The sequence below is a fragment of the Leuresthes tenuis genome, unplaced genomic scaffold, assembly GCF_036924035.1.
Source record: "Leuresthes tenuis unplaced genomic scaffold, fLeuTen1.0.hap1 SCAF_17, whole genome shotgun sequence".
Classification (NCBI taxonomy): Eukaryota; Metazoa; Chordata; class Actinopteri; order Atheriniformes; family Atherinopsidae; genus Leuresthes; species Leuresthes tenuis.
The window spans coordinates 18,499,486-18,511,730 of record NW_027325371.1 but is presented as its reverse complement, the minus strand read 5'-3'; the positions used below and the strand labels follow the sequence as shown (position 1 = coordinate 18,511,730).

General features: G+C 46.0%; 1 protein-coding gene across 1 annotated transcript in view; it reads right to left on the bottom strand.

The window, feature by feature from the left end:
* Nucleotides 1–1,723: 1,723 nt before the first annotated feature.
* The window catches only part of tnrc18 (trinucleotide repeat containing 18), a 39,057-nt gene continuing 28,535 nt past the window's right edge, over nucleotides 1,724–12,245 (bottom strand). The window contains exons 19-30 of the mRNA XM_072369048.1: nucleotides 11,756–12,204; nucleotides 11,187–11,321; nucleotides 10,792–10,933; nucleotides 10,567–10,684; nucleotides 9,740–9,815; nucleotides 9,522–9,630; nucleotides 9,222–9,338; nucleotides 8,481–8,633; nucleotides 6,078–7,828; nucleotides 5,739–5,975; nucleotides 5,586–5,660; nucleotides 1,724–5,345 (exon numbers count right to left, since the gene is read on the bottom strand). Of these exons, the coding sequence (XP_072225149.1) occupies nucleotides 5,139–5,345; nucleotides 5,586–5,660; nucleotides 5,739–5,975; nucleotides 6,078–7,828; nucleotides 8,481–8,633; nucleotides 9,222–9,338; nucleotides 9,522–9,630; nucleotides 9,740–9,815; nucleotides 10,567–10,684; nucleotides 10,792–10,933; nucleotides 11,187–11,321; nucleotides 11,756–12,204 (3,569 nt within the window). The 3' untranslated portion in view covers nucleotides 1,724–5,138. The remainder of the gene's footprint in view (nucleotides 5,346–5,585; nucleotides 5,661–5,738; nucleotides 5,976–6,077; nucleotides 7,829–8,480; nucleotides 8,634–9,221; nucleotides 9,339–9,521; nucleotides 9,631–9,739; nucleotides 9,816–10,566; nucleotides 10,685–10,791; nucleotides 10,934–11,186; nucleotides 11,322–11,755; nucleotides 12,205–12,245) is intronic.

The following is a 12,245-nucleotide window of genomic DNA, read 5'->3' as shown; positions in this document are numbered from 1 at the left end:
ACACCATCACTATAAACACTGAAGGGGTGTGACAGCTGGCCATGGGGCAGAAAGCATGTCATAATCATATTTTACTACCCGTGTTGCATACAGGACTAGCAAAGCCTGTTATTCATTACCAACACTTAATTAGTAACCTTAGACCACTGTTAACACTGAGTTAAAAAGCAAACAGTGTTGAACCATTATCGATCGAGGCTTTTTGAAATGGTGCCATGTTGACTTATTTGACCAATCACTAAACATTCATATCGCTGAGCCTACCCATAGGGCCCTTATCGGCCATGGCGACAATCGGCTGTTTTGCACGTCAAGAACGTTGTTGAGCGTCTGTAACATTTAGTTTGTCGGTATTGTTGGAGTCCAACATTTTTTTTTTTTTCAGTCAGTTCATCATGTTGAATCAGTGGTGATCCACTCTGATGTGACGAGCATTGGCAATGATTACAAAAGAAGGGAGGCGGCAGTGACCATAGAGAGAAAACGGCTAACTTAACACGTCGGCCATGAACTCTGTATTTCCATGACTAAACATAGCAGCTCGTCACCATTTGTCCATGACATCAGTTTTGGTTCATAGAGATGTCAGGCAAGAGATAAAACTGAGTTCTGAGAATTAGGTTATTTTTGGGCTTCATCTCTGGCTGCATTCACACTACAAATAGGAATGCAGATGTAATGTAATGGCCAGTTTTGGTGTTGACTTTGTATGTTAAAGCAGTCACTGTATATCTACATCCTTGGGACCGGCTATGGTAAAAAATTGCCCTTATTTTGAGAAAGCTTCTACGATGAAACAGAAGCTATAAAAAAAACAAGAGTTCTTTGAACTACAATCAGCTGCAGTTTCTGTAGTGTGGACACACACACACACACACACACACACACACACAAACTCCCCAGAACAGTTAGTGAGGTTCCTGCTGTCTGAAATTGCCTCGTAAGCACTCCTGCCAAAGGTTTTAGGAACAACAAAGAAGTTTCTCTGGTTAAAATAATGCTACGTCCCCCCAAAATAAGGACACTATCGTCTTTTCAGGTATGATTACTCTCAGTGTGATGTTTTTGTACACCTACATATTAGTTCAAAGGAACACTCACCAGACTTTCATAACAGGGAGGATCGCAGCCGCCAGCCCTACATAAAGCTCCATGTAAGCTGCTTCTGGCAGCAAATGTTTGGTTTTAAAACGAATTTTTGGGCCTGCCGTCACATTCTACAGGATACAACGTCCCTTTTCTTTTTGGGAAACAAGAAATGGTGGTCATCTAGCCATCCAACCACCCTCAAACGTCCTGGTTGAAGGAGTAGAGTACCCCTACTTCTTGATACCGCCTTTCAAAAGAAGAGGGATCTTATCTCTGCAGAATAGAGGGGCAGGTTCCTTAGAGGGAAATTTGTGGTTGTTAGCAGGTTTTTTTTATTTTTTTTTAAGAAGGGTGCTAAAGTTCGAGGTATGCTGAACTGGTTACTCTCCAGGAAATTATTCAAATGTGCTGCACTGTCATGCAGATAAGGAACAGAAGAGAAACCTGGACAGAGAAAAGGCTTTCCAAGCCAATCGGGAGCAGAGCCTTCTGTGGGAAAACAGGGAGCTGTGGGAGTGGATTTGAAAATCTGTAAAAAAAATAAAATAAAATAAAAATGTGAATGTCCTTTTAAGAAGTCCTCTCTAAAGCACCAGCAGCAGAAATGGAAAAAGCTCACAGAGACCAGAGGAGATACAGTTTCATCTGTTTATTGATTAACTATAAAATATTGACTTACTAAAACAATTTCAAAGAAACACCGATAAAACGTGGTTGCTGTCTGTAAAAAAAAAAAAAAGAAAAAAAAAGATAGAAGTTCCTTACACAGAGTATAGGGTGACAGAATATATCTAATTTCAGATTTCTCTCTAAAATGTATTATTTTTTCCATTTTTTACAAGATTAGACATGTGTACAAAGTATATTCTGATAGCTTTTTTTTCCTCTTCCCCTCAACAGTGAAGGATCATTTACAAAACTTAGATGATTTTTCTATTTATTTTCAAAATAATCTTTTTTTTCTCCCTCTGTAACAGGACGAAAACGATACTGAAGGAACAGCAGACGAAGAACCAGCCTCCAGTCCACCTCTCTCTCTCTCTCTCTCTCATTCTGTCTTTAGCTCTCTCTCCCAATCCTCTCTCTCTCTCTCTAGCAGCTAGCTCCTAGTTGCCCATCAGCATTATTTGCTGGAGTAGCGTGGATGATTGAAAAGAAAAGGGAAGCAAGGGGTAAAAAAGAAAAAAATAATAATAATTACAGCAAAAACAAACATTTTAACGACATACTGAAGTAAAATCCAAACGGCGATAAACAACACATACTTTAGACAGTCAGGCTCTTAAAACATACTTTAAATGAAATAAGAGTCCAAGTGGGGGGAAAGTGTGTGTGTTTGTGTTGGACCCTGTTTGAAGGCCAGAGGCTGGGCTTAGGATGAAGATGAGGGGGGGGGGGGGGCAAATGGAGATTAGAAGGCAATAAAAACACACCTTAAAAGGTTACAAGCTTATGCAGGTGTGTACGTGTGTGTGGTATCAGGAGATAAGAAAGTGATGTCTTATCAGCCTTCCTTACTTCTGTCCACTACCTCGTGCACACGCACGCAAGCATACACTCGGAGAAAAGTGCTTTAGCAGCTCGAGGGGTAAACAAACTTCCATAACGGGCACTTTAACTTGTTCACTCGGCAAACACCGGTGCGACCTGTGATCCACGACGCTCAGATACCGAACGGAGATCCATTTTGGCCGCATGTCGCTCAAAATGTCTGAACTTGGGGGGGGCGGGCCGACACAAGCAGCATGTTAAGGGAAATGTGGGGCTTTAAGCAGTTAAGCTTTTATCATCTCAAAAAAAAAAATAATATTATTATATATATCACATAGAGTCACTTTGTACCTGGTTAAACAACTTTAAATACTAACAGATTAGCAGCACATTATCAACATTTTCTTTACTGGGTGGGTGTCGTTTCTATACGATCCATAAATGCACATGGAAATGCTACTATGCCGGCAGGCGTCTTTGTCAATTAACAAGAAAACGCCGCATTAACGTCTTTGATCATTCTCAGAAACAAAAAAAAAAAAAAAGAAAAGACAAATGTAGACAAACCGAAAAGTCTCAAGAGAGTAGAAAATATTAAACCTATTGAATATCAACAAGACAATCTTCGATCTCTGCAGTAAGGCAGAGCAAAGCAAAGAAAGGGCAACGTGGTTTATAGTCAGATATATACCATGTATACACAGTGTACCATAGGCTGTATACATGCACATTATACCCTGTATATAGATACTGATACATCTGATAGAGCCTTTACACAATAATGGAAGGAAGGGGTGCAAGACGGGACAATATCTGATTATTTCTTTGCATCTAAAAGGGGGGGGGGTAAAGAGGTTTGGCAAATTATCATCATAAGGCCTGTGAGAGTAAGGCTACCCAAAACGCTCACAATCCTGAGCACGACATTCAACAGTCTCCCCCTAAAAAAAAAACTAACTTACAAGCAGCTAAAAGAACCGACCGGGAGAAATATGTTCGAAGGGATGCGGCTGCGCATCTGCCGGTGACACGTGGGGGTGGTCAGTGATGAAAGGGGATTATTAAATACTCTGGGAGTCTTGTATGAAGTCTTCTCAGTCTCCTCATTCCAAAGTGCGCTCAAGTCAACGGTGATCGCTCGGAGGGGCAGCTGCAGATGACCTTCCACAAAGCAGCGGAAGCAAACTGAAACAGAGGACCGAACGCGGGATGTTTTCAAGGCCGTAAATGCTGCAGACAAAGGCGAGCAGGCGAGGCCAAACTGCGGAAGGTGAGTCTTAACATTGAATTATGTTGATGGAATCGGCGCTGACAGCTGAAACGGAGAATATCAGAGCCGTGACCTTGATGCATCCTGGACCGGCTGCAGTGTTTACAACCCTGAAAATAACATTTAAAAAAAGAAAAATCCACCTACAGGGATTCCCATACTCTCCATAAATCTGCTTGCAAATAAAAAAAAAAATGAAAAAAGAAAAGTCCTACATTTCCAACGATGCTTCCTGAAGGCACCACGTCACATGGCTGCGGAGAAAAGTGTCAAATCTGGTCTAAGCCCCGCCGACAGCAGCTGGTTTCATCTCATAGTGTGTTTTTCCTTTAAAATAAGGAACTCAATTATTAAAATTAGCACTTCAACAACACAAGATTCCTTCCTTTCTCTCTCTCTCTCTCTTTTTGCCTGAGCGTTTGAGGGAATCGCGCATTTTAGTAGCACACGGACAGCTCGCCCAAGTTAGGATTGTCATGGGAGTCGAAGGGGTTAAATAACAGGAAGATAAAACTTTTAAGTGTTTTTTTTTTTCAGGTTTTTTTTTCAAGTGCTTTCTGTTGGGGAGTGATGGTAGGAGTCCACCTCTCTTTCTGTGCGTCCGGATGCATCATGCTGTTCTGTACACACATTTATACGACTGTAACATGACTGTAACAAAACCACGGCAACACCATAACCACAACATCACACCAGCGAGTCTGCGTCCATCCCGCCTGGGGAAGGCGGAGGGATGCAGGCGCCTCTCCTGCGTCATCATTCACAGTTCATTAAAGCTTCTGGGCTGTTTACCTCTCCAGGAGAAAAAAAAAAAAAAAAAGTACTCTGATGTAAATCTATAACATGAAAATAAAACACTCATTTTCTTCTAGATACCTGTGTGTGTGTGTGTGTGTGTGTGTGTGTGTTACACTGGGTGAGTATTTACATTGCGTTTGTGCACGTGTGAGCATACATACTGTATGTGTTTGGAGTATATTTACACACAAAACAGGAAGTGGAAGTGCTCGGGCTCGTTCTGGGACTTTCCCGTGAACACAACCAGCAGAACAGTGTGTGTGGATGAAGTCTGTGTGTGCAAATGCTTCAGGAGACCGGTTCCTTTTAATACTGTCTGTAGTGCCTCCCGTCTCTCCTCGGAACAGTCTCTTCGGAGTTCTCTGCGATGTCGGAGTGGTTCGGCTGTCCAAGATCCAACGGGAGTGGAAAAAATATATAATAAAAATAAAAAAATCAGTGATTAGACCGCAGGGTGGGCTCGTCTTGTCGCGAGTCCCTGTGTTTAGTTTCAGCAGATGACCGGAACTCCGTCCGTGTTGAAGATCATGCCGGTCGTGGGTTCGTAGGTTCCGGCCAGGTAGTAGAGGTCCTCGCTGTCGGCGTAGCGGCGAGTGTGGGTCATCTGCTCGTACTCCTCCACGCTCACCACCAGACACTTGTGGCTGATGGTCTGCACGTCGTTCTCGTCGCTGTGGGACGACTGGTACAGGGCGCGCTGCAGCACACACACACACACACACACACACACACACACACACACACACACACACACACAGTGATGCCACTGCTGCTGCTTTCCTAACAGAAGTCGATGCTCTTTAGAGCCTCAAAACTAACAAAAATAACTGTAAAACATCAAATAACAATGCAAATCCACAATTCTAATTTATTTTGCTGCAGCAGGAAACTAACTCTTGACGATCAGAGCTGAAAAAGTCAGTCATTTTCTTCTCACCTCCATGAAGTCTTTCCTCTGGATGGAAGAGTGAAGAGCTGCTGGTAAAGACTGACCGCACATCTGATCCCAGTTCTGAGGAGGAAACAAGCCTAACGTTAACGCAAAAGCTGGAAAGCCTCACCTCACACCTTGCAGAGTGCAAACTCTTACCTTCTTGTCAGCAAGTTTCTTGCCGGGGTTTGTCTCTTCTGGGTGATAGAACCAGTTGACCCTGACCACCATGTTGCTGCCCCAGGACTCCCACATGCTCTGGATGCGGCCGATAAAGGGCAAGTTGGGCCGGCCGGCGCTCAGGAACACGGCACAGTCCCCGATGCGGATCATCTCTCGGCCTCGCACTATGGCCTTATAGAAGAGCTTCTTGGCCTTGCCCTTCATACCGCGTCTCTGGAGAAAGTCAGAAAAGTGAAAGAGGTGGGATCTGGATGAACACCGGGGGTTGATTATCTATTCATTTTTTCCGTTTGTGAGAGATTTCTTTCTTCTCACCTGAGTGGGCTTCCCAAACCATTTCCAGAGCTGTCTGGCTGGAAGGAAAGCAGAAATTTTGGGTCTGTTCTCCACACTGGGAAGCCTCTGACGTTTTGCAAGCTCCTTTGTCGTTGGAAGGTGGACCCCCTCTCTCCGCTTAGGTCTCCCCGCCTTCCCCTCTCCTCCGCTGGGCTTCGGTTTCGGAGGACGACCCCTCTGGCCGGAGCCCTTCCCGGTGGCTGGTTTGGCAGGTTTATCGGGAGAAGGAGCAGCGGGAGCTGGGGAGGTTAATGGTGTGGGAGACTCCGAGCAAGGAGACAATTCTTCTTCCTCCACTTTTACTTCCACCTCCTTCTTCACCAGCTCCTCATCTTCCTCCTCCTCTTTGACATCTTCTTTAGGTTTATCTTCTGCCAGAGGTTTTTGGACGGGGCCTGGTGGAGGCGTAGGGGTTCTCTCTTCATCTGAACTGCAGGAGGAGTCGTCAGTTGACGAAGAGGATGACGAAGAGGATGACGATGATGAGGACGAGGATGAACCAGAGCAGGAAGAAGAGGAGGAGGAGCAGCTTGAGGTGCATTTCTTCTTCTTCTTGATCTTCCCTTTCTCTCTTTCTTCCTCTGAATCTGAGCTGCTGCTACTTTGAGAATCTTCTTTCATCTTTCTCTCCTCTCTCTTCTCCACCTCCTTCCTTTCCTCTTTTTTAGCTTTCTCCTCCCTCGTATCCTTCTCCTGTCCTCTGACACCACTACCACGACTGTCCCCCTTGTCCTTAGCCAGCAGTGGTGCTTTGTAGGTGGACTCCTTTTCAGACAGACTTGTATCTCTGTCTGGAGCTCTCACTTTAGCCTTTAGCGGCTTCTGATTGGCTGTGGTTGTGGTGATGGGGGTGTGGTCTCGCCTCACACTCTGGCCCTCTAGCAGCATCAGAGCTTTGGTCTTCTTAGTCTTTGGGGAGGTGACGCCCTCATGGTCGAGCTTCACGAGGGGCTCTGCAGACAGAGACTTCCGCCTCACGTCACTTTGTCCAGAGCTGGGCTTGGGCCTGGAGATGATCCTGGAGGACAGTTGGTCTGAGGTCATCTTCAGTTTGGGCTTGGGAGCAGAAGTCGCTGACAGTGAAGATGACGGCCTCTGAGTCAGAGAAGAGCTGGGTTTGCCTGTAGACATCCTGGAGATGGGGCTGGGCAGGAGTCCAGAACTGTGGCTGGATCTGGACCCGCTGTGGTGTTCCGACGAGGGTTTGGTTTTCGGTGATAAAGCAGAGGAGGGTCTGGGTGTAGATGTCGCACTGGGCTTGGGTGCAGAAGATGATGATGTGATACTGGGCCTGGACACGGGCCTGCTGGTGGTGGGACTGACAGAGCTGTTACTCTCCCTTTCTCTGAGCTGGCTGTTGTATGAGCTGAGGTTGGGCTCGCTGTACAGATCCACAGTCAGGACCTTCCCATAGGTGGAGGGGTAGAGTGAGGGGGGAAGAGTCCGAGCTGATTTAGAAACAGGAGGCTGCGCCGAACTGCTCTTCCTCGGCAATGGGCTGGGAAGCGTTGGGCTACTCGTGGGGGACGTGGCAGAGCTTTTGCGGCCTGGTTTTATCTGGGTTCCCATTGCTGGCCGGGATGCGGGTCGGTGTTTCTCCTGAGCAGTTTTCTGGACAGATGAGGTCCGGTCCTGGGCAGGCTTCGCAGGAGCTTGGGGTCTCTCAGAGGGCTGGGTGGAGCAAGGCTGAGGATCAGCTTTCTCCCGACCATCTGGATTCACAGAACTCTCTGAGGAGAGGGGAGGGGTAAAAACAAATACAAGTTCATTGACTAACTTACATTTTTGGCCAAAACACAGTGTAACTGGGTTTGTGCTGACATTTTCATTGTGTGGCTTCATGATTTTTGTGGTCTGCAAGTCTCACATGCCGCGCAAGGAAGACAAATCGACAAGGAAACATTTCTGAGACGAAAGCATAACATTGAAGAAGTGCTTAGCCAGTCAAAAAGCGGCCGGCGTCAGCAAATCAGACAAACAACATGCTGTATATCACCTCTTCACAGAACAACGGAACAGCTGTTTCATTGAACTGATAGAGATGACAGACGTGGTGAGATAGAGGTTTTATGGTCAAAGTTGATGTGGCTTTTGTAGGATTTCTTTTCTTATTTCAGCTCTGTTAAGGGCTCTGTGATCAGGTAAGAGAAAATGAATACAGCAAACTGCATGAAAGCCATTTCTTAATATTAATGATGTACACAGTGCATCCCATACCTAATGCTGCTAACTGGAACTGACAAAGAAAGATGGTTTTTGATGATTGATGGGTTAGTAAAGGCAATCAGAAAGCAAAGCGATGATACTGAGCACAAGCCGAACAGACACTGCTTTTAAATGGCCAAAACGTGGCCTTTATTCCTCGTGCCAAACAACCCTCACCTGGTTTGGGTTTGGGTTTGCGACCAGGTTTTCCTTTGATCTTGGGTGTAGTCTCCTCCGGCTTTGTTCCCGCCTCTTTGCCCTCTTTGCTGCATTTGCGGACCCTCCTCCTGGAGGTGCTGGCCACAAGCAGCGCAGGGGACGGCTCAGCACCTGGACAGACCAACAGCCCACATTCTCTGTGTCACACCAGGGATTCAAACTAGATGCTTCTCACACTATGATCATGAGTGCGGAACATTTCTGCTGCTCAAGTAAAAAGCAAAACAACCTCAATTAATGTTAATGTTAAATTAATTGATCTGCACTTTGTTTTCTTTTTTTTAGGACCCCATTGCCTCTGATGTGCAGAAATCAGTAGAGCAGAAGCAGAACAAACTGTTTGGGGCCCAGTTCTCAGTAAAGTTTTTTTTAATTTTGCGTAAAGAAATGTGCTTTATGACATCTATATCTACACTTGGAGCCTGAACAAGACTTTAGTCCAAGAAAAAAGGAACAAAGATATAGAAACACAAGCAAGCAAACGCACACACCCACCAGCAGAAAGACCAGGTGTTATAGTCACACTCCACTGGGAAAGTCAATTCAAATCTATGTCTGAATGTGAAAGTGTAACACGAGAAAAGTGTGACTATGTCTTTATTGTGTGGGCATTCCCTTTTTGAAAATATCTCCACTACTCAACCAGTCACATTCCAGCCGTGTGTGTGTGTGTGTGTGTGTGTGTGCGCATGTCCTCACAGTGGATCTTGTAGTCTGGAGGCAGAAGTCTGATGTGGGACAGTGGGATGCGACCCGTGTCGCCGTCATCAAACTCCACCGTGATGAGGTCGTCATTCTCATCAATATCCGAACTTCCTGTTTCGGTAAAAAAAGAAAAACCACAAGTCAGCTTCAGACAATTCTGATGAGCTTTTAAGGGCAAACAGGCTGATGATGCAGCTTTAAATTTGAACGTCTCAATAGCGAAGGCTGCTGCATTACACAATGAGGCAGGTTTAAGAAAAGATTCCTGTGTGTGTTTTTGTGCCATTGTCGCACCGTTGACAACCGTTCCGGGGTAAAGGCAGCGGTACTGCTGGCTCCAGTAGGCAGCGATGCGGGTGCCCTCTGGGAGATAACGCACAGATGGAGGCTTGACATCTATGATCTGTAAATACACAAAGAGGAGCTCTTACAAGTTGGCATAACATGGAGTCAACCACTGAGACATGATTCAGGTGTGGCCTTAAAATGTAAGTGTGATGCACTTTGCTCACCGCCTCCTGTAGCAGTTGTTCCAAGCAGTAGATGTGCGGTCGGTTCCCCCTCTCCCCCTCCACCACCACGCTATATCTGCAGGGAGGATATATGGGAGAAGAAGACAGGGGTCAAAAGTTTGAGGTCACTGTGCAGGGGCCTGTGGCTTTTAATGATACTGCTGGACAGTTCCCACAATGGATGGTTTATTTGCCAGAGACACAGCAGAGTTCTTATCTTAGTTGTGACTGCTTTGATGTGTAACAGGCAGAGGAATGTGTGGTCTTTTACCAACTGCTGCTGAAAGAGATCTGATGTGAAGCAAATGCCCACAAGAGTGCAACCTCAGTTTGTCTGTTTTCCTTTCATTCAAACATTCCAGATTTCAACATCAGCTACATATTTCAAGTTCCATCTCGCCATCTCGCTTCATGTTTTTATCAGAAACACTTATGTCAAGGCTGTTAAGGTTAAAGTGAGCTTGACTTTGTCATTTAATTTGTCAGGAAAACGAATAAGCCCATTTATCTCAAACCCGATACCGTCTCTTTAAGAGAATCGTTGAACGTACAATACAGCACCAAAGTCTTGATCCAACTCTCATTTCTTTATGTATTGCCAGGAAAGCGGAAAATAAGTTATGTGATTTATTGAAACATAAATAATTTGAAATACAGTATTTGAGGCAAAAAAAAAAAAAAAAAAAAAAGCAGCCACTGTCCAAAGAAATATTTTAAGAGAGCTTCAGAAAGTCTGGAGACCATATTGAGAGATTACACACGTGGCTCCTTGGAAGCAAAATATAAAGAAGTGAGGAATGTTTGTATGTCTGCTCATGTGTACTCACATATCAGGGGAGTGCACGGTGTTCACATGCCCAGCATAAAGGAGCTGGTCATCCATCGGTATCAAAACTCTGAGGCCGTCCACCAGAGAATCCTTATCCAACACACACTGCACTGGAGCTGAACACACCAAACATCCAGGCCATCAATCATTTTGCAATCATTATTTGACATGTAGCAGAGGCCTGTGTGTGTGTGTGTGTGTGTGTGTTTCTTTGGATTCTGACCAGGGGTGGAGGCCCTCTCTGACACGCTGTTGCTTCGTGGTGGAAGGAGTTCGTCTTCACTGAAGCTGCTGTCTTGGTTCGGCTCAAAGTCTTCGTCTGCCGCCATGCTCTCCATCAGCCGGCTCACGGCGCCTCTGGAAGGCTGCGAGAGCACAAAAAATGTGTTTGCGTTGAGAGAACTCAAAGGGTGCTTTGCCAAGAAAGCTCATTGAGTGAAATCTGTCTGACAAGCTACAAACCCAAGCTAACGGTTACTTTCTTGAGGCTTTTGGTTACTGCATGCACATGTGTTTGCTGTTGCAGAGTAGTGTGTGCACTTTTCGGTCTCCAAACCAAGATTATTACTTTTCGTATCTTTAAAGACTTTGCAGCCAATTCATCATCATCCAACTGACCTCCCTGGCTTTGCTCCTGGCCTTTGGTTGGCTCTTGCGTGCTGGGCTCAGACTCAGAGGCGCAGGGCCATCGGCGGCTGTACTGCACAGGGCGGACGGGCTCGCAGGCAGAGGCGAGTCCTTCGGTTTCTTCTTCTGATTTTCAAAAGTCACAGCACACAGAGATAGAAAAAAAAAAAAAAAACATGTAGATGAATAAGTGACAGCACCCTGACTCTGCTGGACAGATTTAAATCTTTCCACACACATACACACACTGAGGCTGCAGTGCTGCCGGGCTGCCTGCAGTTGTCCTTTCTTGTCAACAACACGACACAGACAGCAGGGGAGTGCTGCAGTGACTGAAGTACTGAGAAACCCTGCTGGCACTCTGACACACACACTTAAACACACACACCCACAAATATGTCAAGAGAGGAAAAAGGCATTTAGAGTTTGAAGGAGGAGGAGAGTAAAACAGTCATAGAAAAGATTGGGAGGATGAAGCAGGAAAGGAAAAAAGGCTTAAGGGTCAGTGTTTTTTTTTTTTTTTAGAATCCTCTCATCGAGCAGATGAATAATTAACATACTTTCACCACATCTTTCCCTTCTCGGCCAGGTGGAGTGGGCTTGGGTCTGGAGGTGGTCTTCGGGGTGAGAGGTGGGGCTGATCCGGAGGAGGAGGAGGAGGAAGAGGCAGACACAGACATCTGACTTGCTGACGCGGTGGCGTCGTGGAGGAAAATCCTTTCGCTGCGTCGACGGTTCCAGCCCTCGTCCTCGCTGAAGCCTCCGAAGCCGGAGGCCAGGTCGAAGCTGAACCTCCGCGGTGACCGAGATTTGGGGCGTGGTTTTGCCAGAGGCTTCCGTTTGACCGGCAGCACTTCGTCTCGCTTGGTGGGACTGGTTTGGTCGACGCGACGCGACACCGGCGGCAGGAGTGGGAGCTCAGGGGCGGAGCGCTTCCCGTGCAGCAGAGAGGGGAACTTCCTAAGCCTCAAGTCTGAGCCAGAGTCTGACCACTCACACTCTGACGAACCTGAGGAGATATTTAAATTATCCAAAAAGGCTTTTCATCCA